This window comes from Falco cherrug, chromosome 1 (genome assembly GCF_023634085.1).
Source record: "Falco cherrug isolate bFalChe1 chromosome 1, bFalChe1.pri, whole genome shotgun sequence".
NCBI lineage: Eukaryota > Metazoa > Chordata > Aves > Falconiformes > Falconidae > Falco > Falco cherrug.
Window position 1 is genome coordinate 19781732 of NC_073697.1, and position 15254 is coordinate 19796985.

A 15254-nucleotide genomic window follows, 5' to 3' on the forward strand; every position below is an offset into this window, starting at 1 on the left:
CAAAATGCATTCCCTGGGACCAGTTACTTTTGGCCTACAGCTTAATGCTTTAAGCATACAAAACACATCTGGAAAAACTCGTTTGCAAATACAAACAGGTATTTGCACACAACTGATATGATCCCATGCATGGTAACAGCTGTGCTGTTCTCCATTAGCCATACTGATAAGGAGACTTAATTACCTCCTGCCCCAGTCACTTGGCTATAAATTTGACCCAGTAACAGTATAACGTTCAGATTGATTTGCATTAGGGAAAGTTAAACCTGCAGAACAAAGTTAAGGAAGTACAGGTCACCACTCTGTTCAGCATAGCATGCCTGTAACATTGGAAACTGGTTATCAGTTGAGTTTCTATTTTCTCAAGTATCAGAGGGTACTTGAGTATAACATAAATGGGCAGAGAAGGCAAAAAGAAATCCTCCAGTGTATTGTGCATTGAGGTAAACAATGGAAAATGATATATAGACATTACAAATTAAAAAATAAACACTTAAAATATGGGTTCTTGCTGCAGTAATGAGACTTCACTCCAGACAGACAGAAACCTAGGAAGCATAAGGACCAGGAACCAGAATGGAGCATATTGAAAAATCCCATCTAAGACTGTCATCTTGCTCCACAACAGGTTGCACTGGCTGAATACTGACCTAATTTACCACACGTAAGGATTTATCATTCACTGCTAGTAACACAAGGAACATGCAAGATGACCTGACAGTGAAGGACACCACAGGGACTATTTAAATGTCTAATGAATTTGAAATGTGTCTAATCCATTTGAAAATTTACATTATGCAACTGATTGCTGATCATTGTTAATTCAAAAAGATTCTGAAAGCTAGAAAGATTCTACAAGAGGTGGTTTTACATCCTGCAGAGAATCATGCCAAGCAACACAGCCAAATAAAACTGAAAGTGACAGCCCACGTCACCGAGATCTGCTTCCTCCTTTCACAGACTGTTCAAAAACAGTCTAGACCAGGAGGTTCTACAGAACAGCTGCACAGGCCACTATCACTGACCACAAAACACTACCCACAGTACGACGAACTTAAAGCCTGTAGTACAAATTGAAAAACAAACAGAATATTACACAGGAAAAATATAGGAGTGAGAACAGTGGCAGTGGTAGCTTCCTGCAAGAAGAAAATTTGTTATGGGACTGTCTGTAACATGTACGGGGCAAAGGGCAAAAGCCAATAATCTTACCACTTAGCTCAGAGCACATGAATAGTATATCCCAGACTGACATTGAGCAAGCTTAACAGAATGAGAGCAGTGCATCCTGTCTGAACACCAGGAATAACAAATCTAACAGTGCTTCAAGGCAAAGGGAAAAGTCCTAATGTTCAGTTAAGACTTAAACATTTCTCTACAAAGTGAAATGAGAAGATCTCATAGCCTGAAATCAATTCTGTATACAGATGTTAAGACCCAAAAACTGAAGAAAGAAGGCCTCACATTCCCAGCTCTCACCGACTGCCTTACATGTCTTGCAGTGAATATTAAAGCTCACTGGTAGAAACATTTGAAAGTAGCAAATTAAGTCTGGGGTTTTTGCTTAAATATTGAGCTTCAAGTCACTTAACACCTGTGCTGGAAACTAGTCTGTGTGGCACTGTGTTGTACAATCTTTGCTCAAAGCAGCTAAAATCTTGCATAAGAAATATTTTCAACCGTTTGCAGATGTTTGATACAGTAAGCTCATTAAATCAATCCATGATTTACTACAAAACCAGTCTGTTTGCAAGTGTTTAAAGGCATGTTTGAAAATCATTCAATTTGTAAAAATCTTCCACTCAGCTATAGTACTAACTGCACAGGCATATTGTATGTTGAAAGTTATTTTGAACTACGTGAAAACATATTAGAAAAATTTCACATGGAACAAGATATTGACTCCCGTGTAGGATAGCCTGCTTACAGTTTACAGGTATTACACCACACACAAACACACCAGATCTCAAAACTGGATGAAATCTGAATTGCTGTGTTGCTCAACAGAATAAAGATTAAGGTACTACTTTTTCTAAAAAAATATAAATTCTGATCTAAAACTAAAGCTTTTTTTTTTTACAGAAGAATGTCAGATTTTAGAAATATATTTAAATATCTAGCCAAATATGCCTGTGCATGCATTCACAGTTACTAACTTTATAATGATGGTGTCTGTATATAGTAAGGGGACAATCCAATTCGAAAACTTTTCTCTTCATGTCATCCAGATGTGAAGTACACTGCCACTTCACTACATAAAAGTTAAACCCAAAAATTTCTGACTTTCAATTAAAAATTCAGTGGGTAAAAATCAACTCATTAGGAATTTCATTTTATTACAAGTTGATACTTGTATTACTCTTTCTTATTAATATCACAAGACCTCAAAGGCAGAGCTAAAATCTAACTGCAGTCTGGAACAGGAGTAATCCATTCCAGAGCTGCATTTTTAAAAAACATGTCAACATCTCTCCAAGTTCATATGAAAAAAATCCAATATAGGCAACCACATAATCTTAGATCTACACCAGAAACCTCTCAAAAAACCCCAACCAACCGACACCAAAACAAATAACTTAGATCTACACCAGAAACCTAAAAAAAAAAAAAAAAAAAAAAAAAAAAAAAATCAGGACTAAAAGGTCAGGCTGCATACCACAAGACAAAGTAACCATTTCTGTATCTAACCTTTACCAGTAGCCTTAGCTAGTTTTCCATTCTCCTCAGATGCAGAAATATTTCTGTGGGTTCTCATTTCTATCTCAACATATTTTATCATGACCAAGAATGGAAATGTTAATATTTGAGACTTGCATAACAATCCGTGTACTGCTATTTCTTCAGCAAGGAAAATGTAAACATGTTAGCCTATTGGTTGTATCCATGTTATTCACCTTATGTTCAGTCTAAACTTGTCTTTTAAAGAAAAGTTTATAGACTTCTTGTCATTTGATCAATATAAAACAAGTGAAAACTAGCACTCTGATATTTTCCTGAACATGAAGACAGCCCAAAAGAAGTTTTTAATCCACAGATTTTTTAAATATATATTTTTTTTTTGGTTAAGGTTTCAATTCTGTTTTGGCTATTTGATTATGCAGGTAGGGCCACTCATTTGGAAACCACTTAAGGAGAAATTGAAAATAAGAAAACAGCAACAGGAAATCATGAGAAGAGCATTAAAAAGTTCTAGGGGAAAATGGTCATATTATTGGTATAGCATTGCAGTCTGCAGAAGCAGTATCACAATGAAAAAAGTGGAGGTTCACAAGCAATGCTTCCTGGACTGACCAGAAGCCTCTACAGGAGACATTCCTGCATGTCTTGCATGCTAAAAGATTTGAGAACATGGTGGGTTTCACCAGCCTGCAGCTCATTGCTCTTACATAAGGCTGTGTAAGCACTGAAAATAAGGAAAATAAGCCCACAACTCTGGTATTCAGCCAAAACACCAGTGTTCTAGCTTCCTTGGGCCCCCTCCCTTTGGAATACACCCTTGTTCTGTACCTTCACCTTTGTGCAATTCCTTTGCAATGCTGGGCTCCCATGTTTATACTGGTTCTGATCACATACATACATGAAAATGGCATTCTGAGACACTAACTGCACACAAGATTATTGGCAGTTTAAATTTACAACATATGCTGAGCTTCTAAAGGTTTTATCTTAGCCAGCAGGACCATTTGACATCTTTGCTCTAATAGTAGCCAATCCAATAAGCAAAACCAGTCAGGAATTTCTTACCAGTTGTTCAAAGATTGAGTCCACAATTACAATTTTGCCGTTGTACGCATCTGCCTAACTAACAGCTCCAACTATTTGGACATCCAGGAATTTAGGTGAGAAATGAAGCTTCAGTATATCTAAGCAACCTACTTCAGCATGAAGAGCTTATGTCAAGCATGAGGTACAATGCTCATGGGGGAAGAAAAACACATATGCTGGGTTCCCTAAAAGTAACCTCACACTGACTTTCCTTTTAATTACAGCACACCAGTCAGGTGTTGTCAGATGTTTTTTTGTGCCAGGCTGCTCTTCACCACACTGGGAAACCCTCTGTAAAATGAGGGTCATTAATCTACATCAAGGTGACCGTAAGTCAAATTTATTTCTTTTCAAGTGAAGTTCAGCACCTTTGATGTATCTGCCTATCACCTGTACCTATAATGAAAACAGATGCGTGTGTACACATGATCAGCCAAAGTGTCTCAAAACAATTATTTCTATCCCCCAAACTATACAACAGAAATATCTGCTTTGGAAGTGATCTCCCTTCCTGTGCTTTGTAATCAGACAATACATACTATGCATCTCTTCTGATTTGAATTCCTTGTGTTAATAGTATGGAAAAAACCCCTTCAATTAAAAGCACTGAAGCAAAACATGAAGTTTTCATTTGGAGAAACCACAGGAGGCAGCAAAGACAGCAGATTTGATCATGTATAGTACTACACGGCCAAATAAATAAGTAAATACTAAACAGGTTCATTGAAATTCCTTTAGCTTTAGAGACCTCTGACTATTAGTCACTGCTTTATTATGGCAAATAGTTGAAATAAAAATAGAATGATACAAAAATAATATCCAGAATATTTTAAAATGTTTTTGCACTGCATTATTTAGCGATTGACCTAATAACGGAATAACTATGAGAAATATATTTTGATTACTTTAATTATAAGAAAGTTAGAAATGTATTAAATCACCAAAATATATTTCCTACATGAAACAGTAAAATTATTTGAAAAGCATTGAATTGGCACTATTTTTTACCCACAATAAAGCTGTTTATAACAGGAAATGTCACATTGTATTCGATACTGAAAAGGCAGCATCGAAGTATCAGGGTAGCAGTCGCACTTACTCATCAGGCCATCGATTTATCATGTTTTTGTACATGCAGAAAGATACCACTAGATGTCAGCATTAACTTTCGGCAACACACAAACGAACCCGTTAGTTTCTATTTAGCGGTAACTACAAACCCTAAGTAGCTCTTGAAGTCCAAAATGAAAGGCAAGTTTTCCTTAAGGGAAACATTTAACCTAAAAATTGATCCCGCAACTATTTCAGGATCAGGGCTACATGGCTGGCACAACTTAATTTGTTGAACTAGATTTAGAATTACAAAGTAATTCCACATTCATAGCCTTAATAACTGAACATTTAATACACATAAAACGCTTAATTTTATTCAGCTGTAGCTAAGAAGCAGCCAAGCCCACAGCCTTATAGCTTCTGTTGTGTGTACTGCAATCACTACTCATAAGCCCGCTGCTGCTACTAAATTTACCAGAATTTTATCTAAATAACATAAGGAGTAACATGTGGACCTAACTGCATCTTAACAGTTTTATAACAGCAATTCCTGCCAAATTTGGAGTTGCATCACTGACAGTGGTGAGGTACCTGACAAACACGGCTTATTACTCCTAAGATACAAGCCTTAACCTTCCCCAAGACTGACCACAAACTATTTATCTTATGATTTTCTAGAGGCCGATTCATTAAATTTATGCAAAAAAACAGAAAGCTGCAAGCACTTGAGACTTTTTTGACAACTGACAAAGTATCTGAGAATTTCTCTCCTGATTCAGTTAAGTGTTTCTTCTACTTGCTTACTGCCATGAGAATACATGCCTTACTAAAATGCCTTTGTTTTTTCCTTTCTGAATTCTTGTGCTTACCTGTAGAAGCACGCAGGTCTGAACACCAAATATGAAAGTCCCCAATGTAGGAACAATGATAGTGGAATCTAAAGTTTTACACTGCTCTTCAAAGCAAGTTATGAAATTGATTCACACACGGTAATGGCAAATTGTTTTGAATTTGCAGTGTAGGTAGTGGAACATTTTTGGACTCAGACAGGTTTGGGTATTTAAGAGGACATCGATTGAAGGAAACAGTGGTGAATAATTTTGGTTTAGTAAGAGCAAAGTGTGTTGCAAATGGTATGCAAATCAGAAGGAATTCTATCCTTTGATGCTCCCCTACAGTGTAAGCCTCATCAGGCTATTTTACTACCCTTTTATTATTTGCCCAATCCTATAGGTAGAAGTGAAACTTGGTTTTCATTTTTAGAGAAAATTTGGGTCTCAGCAGATAAAATAAACTGAATGTTATCACTTCATTTGTGCATGCAATCAGGAATCAACACCCTAGAATCTCACTAGTTTTTCAGATATCAGTTCTTCATATGACATTTTTGCTACTTATAAGGAAAATGATCTGACCATTAAATCTGTAGCTTTAATAGTTTTCCTAAGCAGATTATTGTAAAGATGTTCTCCATTCTCAGTGAGTATTTCATAAATTGAGTGTTAAGTCCTTTAGCACAGACAGTATCTGAATTTATATAGCACCTTACAACCTTCAACTCTGGGCATTACCGTAGTATTAATGCTGGTGAAAGAGTAAATTTTGAAACTTAAAAAAATCTGCAAAAGATCCTGAGGGCAAGTTCTATAGTCCTAAAGTCCAAGAACACTTTAAGGAGTGCAAGAGCACTGTGCTGGTTTACCTAAGTTAGAATAGTTGGAGGTATGTAACCACACAGCAAAACTTTCTGAAGCAAATGGTGCTTCTTTGACCTAACATGTTCAACCTCCAAATAAGTTCTGCTACCAAGGCCATTACTGTAGGTACTCAGGAGACAATAGGGAAGAGATAGCAAATCCTTCAAACTGCAAATTAAAGCACTTCTGTCAAATAGCAAGGCAATTCACAGTACAGTTCTGTAACTTGTCTGCCTTACAGATCAAGTCAGAGGTGAATGGCCAAAAAAAAAAAAAAAAAAGGCCCAGACAAACTATTTACAAACCTAAAAATAAAGGGATTCAAATCTTTTAATTGTCTTTTAAGTCACCTGGATGATTTTTGCTACAAACAGTTCTCAGGGGAAAAGACGGATACATTTCACAGAATCTAGGCTTTTAAAACTGAATATTATGCCTTCACATAATGCCTTTTCAATAGGTAATTTATACTATAACTACAAAAACCAAGCCGCTGCGCATTTCGCCAGTATTGCTGATTGCAACCATTATGCACAGATGACCTGGGTTCTCAGAAAACATGAACTTGCCTTTAAATGGACCTTACATCAGGACTAAAACTTTGGGGTAAGAAAGCCTTATTACTTTTTTGCATGTTAGTCCAATTAAGTTGGCAACTTACATAAATATGACAGCTAATGACCTTCCCTCCAAACAAGCTGAGATTGTTTTAAAAAAGAATTCTTGAAGCTACAGCCTTAAAACCACCAAACAGTGAGACAAGCCAGAAAGCTCTGAATCAGGACCACGAAATATAAATTTTTTGTATATTTTTCTTTAATGTAGTTGGTCATATTCCAGCACGAACAAGGTATAAAGATTCTTTGAAATCAAGAATGAACACCTGCTCCAAAGGAACCTGACATTTTGCTGTACTCCATTTGTATTGCACTGTTCTGGTGTCCTAGAGTGGAAAAATAAATACTCCTGTGCCTGTCAGTAGGCAAGAATTAGAAATATGACCTAGAGTATGGTATTCTCTGCTTCACAGAGCTCTATATGGACTAGAAGAGGAAATAAGTTATATAGTGCTGGAGTTCCATTAGCCAATGTTAAGAAATGAAGGCTTCTGCTGACTATTCTGTCAGAAGTGCTGGGTCCAAGATTACTTTGCCTAGAACCACTTCTGACCAGTGGACATTGCTGTGAGTACAAACATTTACAGCCAGAATTACTTGACCCTGAACACTGCTTGAAATTAGATTAACATCCTCATCAGCCATTATTTTATTTCTGACTGGAGTGCGATCTTGGATCTCAGACTTTCTTCCTTGCCACTCAAACACTTCCTAAAAGACAAAATTTGTTAGGAAAGCCCTTTTTTTAAATAAGCATTTTCTGCTGAAAACTGTCACAAAACACCCCACCTGCTCCATATTTTAAATACAGGCTTCCATGCTATGTGGAAAACCGCTGCTACAAGGTACCAGATTGTTTGTTTTTCAGTGTGCTGTTTCTCCACTCACTTTAATACGTGACCAGTCACCCAGGCTAGATTTCATTACCACTCTGTGGCTTAGTGCTCTCTGCTGTCTGGCTTTCAGCCTCTAGATACATCCAATAGGATGTGCTAGGCTTATGCATTTAGGTGAAAGGCAGCAGCAGCTTCCTTGGCCTTAAAGCTTCTTCTCATCTTCATTAGTGTAACAGTCCTTTCCCCAGCATCTACCTTTTTGTAATCCTGATTAAGAGCAATGCTTCTAGTTTATGACGCAATGCAGCCACTGATACTCAAATGGATTTCTGTTGGGTTAGAAGCAGATGAAAAATCTCGTTCAGAATAACACTCTAAACAGGACGTTTTTATTGTTAGTTATTTCACTGCTCCCTACCCTAAGACTACTGTGTAGGTACATTTCCTTATTGCAGATGCAGTTTTAATGAGATAAAGAGTACTATCAGAGCACCCACCTTCCTGCTAAACTTGCCATTTACAGAGATCAGAGTAATATACCTGTTTGTCTCTCATCATGGCACAAACTATTCGGTAGGTACAGCAGATATAATACTTTTCAGAAGCAATGCGCTTACTGCACAGGTCACAAAACCCTTCCCAACTTTTTGGTCTTTGGCAAGGAGAGAAGACCAACACTCTCAAAATGGTAGCTGAAAATAAGCAGCTACCATCAGAATATCGATTTGGCCTGTGGCTCATTCCTTCGCCAGGCCAAGAAATATTTGGATGATCAAATGCAGGGTGCAGGCCAGGTAAATTGCCTTGGCAGCCTAAGATATGGCCCACAGACTATATTCTATGTTTATCTAAAGTGATATTATCTAAATATCACTATATTTATGTGAGTGTAATGTTACGCAGGAAGTGCAAGCAAACATCTGTGCATAGATAAAGCCTGGTAAAAGCTAACAACATCTTTTACTTTTTACTTTTACTTGGAGCTTTCATATTTTTCCATTACCCAAACTATTTACAATACTTCAGATTTTAACTAAAGCTTATGAAAAACCTTTTCCTTTCCTTCAGTCTTACGACACTTCAATTTTTCCTTCTAAAATAGCATCTGTCAGAGACTAAAAGCGTTGTGCAAAAAAGTAAAAAAATACTTTCCTATCCAAAACATGTGAACGTAAATTTACTGAATTATCATAGTTCACCTGCTACTTCTATTTTTGAAGATTACATCTCATTCAGAATTTCATTCAGAGTGCTTAATGTCAGATCAAATCTTGCCCAGGAAGAGTTTCATGGAAACAGATTGCTTGTGCATAAAGATATACATTACAGGGTGTCTCACTCTACCAGAACTTTACACACTTGCTCTAAGATCCAGGATATTCAACTAAATCCAGAAGTCTTAAGAACTGTCCTATTTAGTGAAATTAATCTCAGTTTTCATTTGGTACATGGCTTTACTTTAAAAATAAGACAAAACACTTTGAAAAGGTCAACACAGCTTTGAAGCAACCCATTGTGAACATTTAATCTTTTATTCTGTGCTAATAATCATTCTGGAAAATACTTTGAGCATAATATGCCCAGATGTGTATTAGATAATAATTTAAGATATCGTTCTCAAATGGTATTGTGAGCCACGCCTAAGAATAGAATCAGGAAGTAAAATATGAATGCCCTACTATGTTTTCTAAAGAAAGTAAATGAAGCTGCTGAATTAAGTCAAGATGGACAAGAAGTAAAATTAAATGTAACTCATGAAAAAAAAGAACTACAAATGTCCTATTATTATTTAGTGGAACATTTGCAAGCCACCATTCAAGATTAATCCATCATCAACAGAAATATTTTACTGAGGCAAGGACTTATAGCAAAGTCACCTTCATCGTTCACGGTGAAAAAGTCAATTGTCTTCAAATACATCACCACCAGTCACTCATGTTATTTAGCCTAAAAATCCCTGAACCCTGTTGCCAAGTACCACATTTTTAGATATACCTCAACAAAACAGTACTCCACCTGTTAAGCAAATATTATGTCTGTTTTAGAGTTCACCCTGTCTTTCAAAGGTAATGTACAACTAAAAAAGTCCTGATAAAGAAAAGGGACAGATAAAAATTAAATCAGTGCATGCTTTACTTACCTTTTCCCCCTTGTGTACTTTTGGTACCTCTTCTATTACTGCGCACACTAGGTGGCAGTTACTAGCAAAGACAAGAAAAGTAATCTGGAATTCCACATAAAGCATCCATTGCTTTCTAAATGTGGAACTCAATAGTCTTCAGACTTTATCTGTAATTAGAATACATCACTGCATCCTTTATGTTATGAAACTTACACAAAAAATATTCTTTAATTGCAATGTAAGGATCTTCAACCAAGCACAAACATTTGCAACTACGAACATCAAATCTAGTCTCTCACTTGTTGATTCTATTGGCTCCTGAAATCCTGTACGTGCTGAAAGGTCATGCTGGCAAAAACTCTGAACAGTGCAATACAACCAGTCATTGCTCTTCAGGTGAGTCACTAACTGTGATATTAAAAGGTCAAGCTGAAAGTAATACATGATATAACTAAGGGTAATCATCATCTTCCATCCAAAGCAGGACAGAACACAGGAGACATATTTATTTATATATATATAAAGTGCCTATCCCCACATTGATAAACATTCTTTGGAACCACTCTTGACAGCTAAGGTAAATGACCAGGAGTCAGTCTGTTAGTACCTCAGCACCTCTCTTTCCAACCAATTAAAAAAAAAAAAAAAAAAAAAAGCCACAAGACTTTGCTGCCAGCCTGCCTGGCTGGTGTTTAACACTGCTACTCCATCAGAGTTATTTTCAGTTAAAACAGGAGATGGCCAAATGCAACTCACGTGACAAGGTTTCGATAGTAGGGGGTAGCTTCTGTGAGAAGCTGCTAGAAGCTTCCCCTATGTCCAATGGAGCCAATGCCAGCCAGCTGCAAGACAGACCCACCACCGGCCAAGGCCAAGCCCATCAATGACAGTGGTAGTGCCTCCAGAATATCATATTTAAGAAGGGGGTAAAAAACCCCTGCACAACAAACTGCAGCCAAATAGAGGAGCGAGAGCAGCAACTCTGCAGACACCCAGGTCAGTGAAGAAGGGGCAGGAGATGCGCCAGGTGCCGGAGCAGAGATTCCCCTGCAGCCCGTGGGTGAAGCCCATGGTGAGGCAGGCTGTCCCCCACAGTCCATGGAAATCCACAGTGGTGCAGATCCCCACCTGTGGCACAGGGAGGACCAGGGGCTTGTCACTAGGGGTGTGGCTACCCCACCCTGTGTTCTCAGCCCTACCTGAGGCATCTCAGCCACAGGTGCCACATGGCCCAGCCTGGCCTCTGTTCCTACAGGCAAGGCGCCTGGGCCAGTCCGCTGCTGGCCCTTGGGCACCACAGAGCTGCTGCTCCCAGTTTGGGCTGCACAGTTCCTGAGCCAAGGGAGCAGTGCCCACACTTTCTCTCTCTAAAAAAAAGACATGGCACTTTGTCCACACGAATTGCCCGTTTTTCAAGTGTCTCACCTATCCTACCTGTTACAAGAACAATGGAAATGGGGCTGTCCTGGTTGCTTTTCCTTGAGCCTTCTGAAGTTTGCTATTGTGCTTTGAAACTGTTGTTGGCAATTGCCGCTTGTCTGATTTGAGTCCGTTACAACAGTTTTTCCTTTCATGTGCCACCTTGCTTTCTTTGGTGAAGCCTCTCCAACTCCCAGCAACACACTGGTATTTTAAAGTTACAATGTTGTAACAATTGAAAGTGACGCGTTTCATATCACTCAAAATCTGGCTATAAACAGTCTTTGTCTTACTACTGGCTTATACCAACTGTTTATTTCTCATAGCCTTGATTTCTTAATGTTATTACACTCAAACACATTTTATCCGGGGAGGCGCAGGCTGCCCAGAGCAGCTGTGGGTGCCCCATCCCTGGCAGTGCTCAAGGCCAGGCTGGACGGGGCTGGGAGCAGCCTGGGCTGGTGGGAGGTGTCCCTGCCCATGGCACAGGGGCTGGAACTAGATGACCTTTAAGGTCCCTTCCAACCCCCACCAGCCCATGATTCTGTGATCTCTGTAGTGTTTGGGTTTGCTTTCATTCTAGCGCTAACATCAGCTTGCGTATTGCTCTTACCTTATTTCTAATTCATACACTCCTGAGAGAATTATGTGGTGTGCTTACTTCTTTCAGTCATCTTTGAATACAAGTCAAAACCCAAAAGCAGTATCCTTTTAGAAAGAAGACTTCAACTAGATGCACATGAAAAATACGCAATTCTCTTTACTTGCCAAAAGCATTTCACAAAGCTCTTCTTTCATTTTGTGCTGCAAGACTCCCTTCTGGTCAGTGGGAAGCAATGCTTGCTATAGCCACCGTGCACGCGATTTACAATGCAAGTTGAGGCAGAGAGTATTCCTTAACTCTTATGCTGTATTTCTCAGTTACTGAAAGATTTTGCTTGGGGTGATCCTAACTCCAGAGAGGGTTAGGTGGCCTCTTTAGTTACTTGGGTGTTTCCTTCAGCAAAAAAATGTGACAACTGCTATTTAGCGAGAATAGTGTAGCCTTCATTCACCGTCTATGTAATCTGTCATATCACGTAAGGAAGCGGGACAGTGACTCTGTTCTCAGCAGGGGACATCAGTTCCCCTCGGGGATGCAAGGAAGAGGCCAAGCTCTCAGCCAGCAACTGTTGGTACTTTGTGCTCACACACATGTCCCTGGCCTGTGCAACCGGCCACGCATGTATGTATGTATGCGTGATGTATACGTGCACTGTGCACATGTGCCTGCTGATCATACAGCTTCAGCCTCATTACTGGAACCACAGCACTCTTGCCTCTCTCAAGCTTATAGAATCATATGTTTTGAAATCACTGACGCAGCTGAGGAAAACCCTGGAGAGAACCCCTATGTGCCTACCTTTACTGGCTCAGTGCATTCTTGTGTATGCTGCTACTTCATCAAAGAACAATCCAGATCACACCATTTTATTTACAGACCTGACACCTTCAAAATACTTGAAAATCCACTACCAAAAATAGCAATTGTTACCAAGACATTACTCAACAGTTTTGTGATTCAAAGTTTCATATTTGAAAATACACAGATTATTTCTTAACCGTTCTGCAACAAATAATACATAGTGAATTTCAAGCCACTAGGCAAATATCCATGCTAAATAAAAAGTCTAGAAATGACTAGCAAAAAAGCACAGATCCCCCATTTTTGTTTTTGAAAGCAATTCTCAAATTAGTATACAATTTTTTAACGAAATCCAACTTCTGCTCATTTTTGAGAGCTATGAAAAAGGCAGGGAAAAAGAAGAAACAAATGCACAGCAATCCTGAAACTACCAGAAAAAAACCGTTGTTAACTCCACAGGGTGGTGTGGGAGCGAGGAAGCAGAAACAAGGTGGCATCGGGGGCCAAAAGAAAACAGATTTGCAAAGCTGTCAAGATACTCCTACCTATGAGGAAACATCAACTTTTGGAAAAGACTAAACTGTTAGAGATGGTTTAATATCTGCATTGAAATTGGCAAGAAACAGCTCTGGGATGATTTTTCTTGCTGTAAATACGAACCCTACAGTTGAACGTTTTACCGATCAGAATTACCTTTTACTGAAAGAAACCATCCAAACTGAATTCACATACAGTCCAGCTCACAGTCAGCCACTGAACTGTTCCACATCTGCAGACTTCACAATCCAGGATCCGTAACGATTTTGCTCTAAGTAGCTCTGCAGCAAATTTTTAGCTTTTTGGTACAATTCAGATTGAATCTAGAAAAAGAAAGATCTTGAAAGCTGTCAAGAATGGTTGTTAGAGACACCTGAGCTCTTTACTACCAGCATATAATACACACGAGCACAAACCTTGAAGAAAACAATACCTACAAATCTTACAGTTCTCTCAGCTGCTGACAGTGAGACAAAAGTGTTACAGACTCTAAAAACATACTCTTCTTATATGCCTGGATATTTACTGGGATGAGAGAATAGCTCTGTTGAACATTACTGCTTTTCAGCATCTTTAGAGTTCCAATACTACCTTGACACAGAAAATAAACACTTGCTATCATTCAGTGCAAATCTAAACACATAAACAAGCAGACAATTAGCAAGCCATTCTATTTTACGGTAGTTTTTGAATTATTTGAAAAATTATCTCTTGCACGTTCTAACAGGTGGAAAAAAAGATCCATACTTTATAAAAGCGTAAGTTTCACCTAACAATTCTGGAATTAAAATATCTCTCTTGAAGGAGATATATTCCTTTCCTCAAGGAGAGGAAAAACCTGGAAGCATACGAAGTATAAGATGAGCCTACATATGTCCAAGTAGGGAGAGAATCTAGTGAACTGTGTTCACAGCAATCAAGAATCGCAGTAGCTCCTTTAAATAATTTCTCTGTATTTTTATACCACAAAGGAAAGCCTGGGACCTATTGCTACTTTCTGATGAAGTAGTCCTACTTTCCTACTCCACTGTGACATAAGAATCCTTGACAAGACCACACTGTGGTAGAAAAGTATCTACATATGCATGAAACAAACATAAAGAGTAAGACTGAAAATGAATAAACTGCCTCCAACCTTCTTAATAGGAAACTATCTTACGTGACGAAAATGGGCAGCAACCTCCATACGCCAAGGCACAAAACACGGCAGATTTTCATAGAGAACGGTTCAAGATTATTCAGTAGATAAATTCTACTTGAAAACAGAAATGTCAGACATTCTCAGGCAAAGATTATAGGCACTATGAGAGATCCCACTGTTCAGGTAAAGTCATCAGCAAAATAGAAAGTCACCCCTGGCTACCAAATCAGCTTTGAGAGTAGCACTAAGAGACTCTTGCTAAAACTTCCTGCCTCTGCCACCCCCCAGCTTACCTTAGCTTCATGGTACATTGCAACTTGAAGCAAATCATTCCGTCCTGCTTCCTTAGCAAGCCATCTGAAGCGACTAAACATTGCTGCCTTGCAAAGGCGACTTGCCATATAAATACCAGTTTTGAATGGTGAACTACAGTCAAAATAAAGAGAGAATAATAAAACTCAGTAATACATTACAGGTATATTGCTTTGATCATTACAGGATTCCCCCCCTCTCCCCAATGCTTTGTGAATATGATCATATGATTCTACTTCCACTTTCAACACACAAAGCTAATGCAAATCAGCAGCTATGAGAATTTAAACAAGTCAACCAACAACTGTTTTCAAAAGTGGAATTCATCTGAACTAGGAAGCTTATTGTTT

At 38.5% G+C, this 15254-nt stretch overlaps 1 protein-coding gene across 1 annotated transcript in view; it reads right to left on the reverse strand.

Annotated features, from left to right (window-relative positions):
* ADAD1 (adenosine deaminase domain containing 1) overlaps positions 1-15254 on the reverse strand; it is a gene marked incomplete at its 5' end in the record, with an annotated part of 32662 nt that overhangs the window by 10402 nt on the left and 7006 nt on the right. Inside the window, 2 exons of the mRNA XM_005433799.3 lie at positions 13608-13774; positions 14886-15018. Of these exons, the coding sequence (XP_005433856.2) occupies positions 13661-13774; positions 14886-15018 (247 nt within the window). The remainder of the gene's footprint in view (positions 1-13607; positions 13775-14885; positions 15019-15254) is intronic.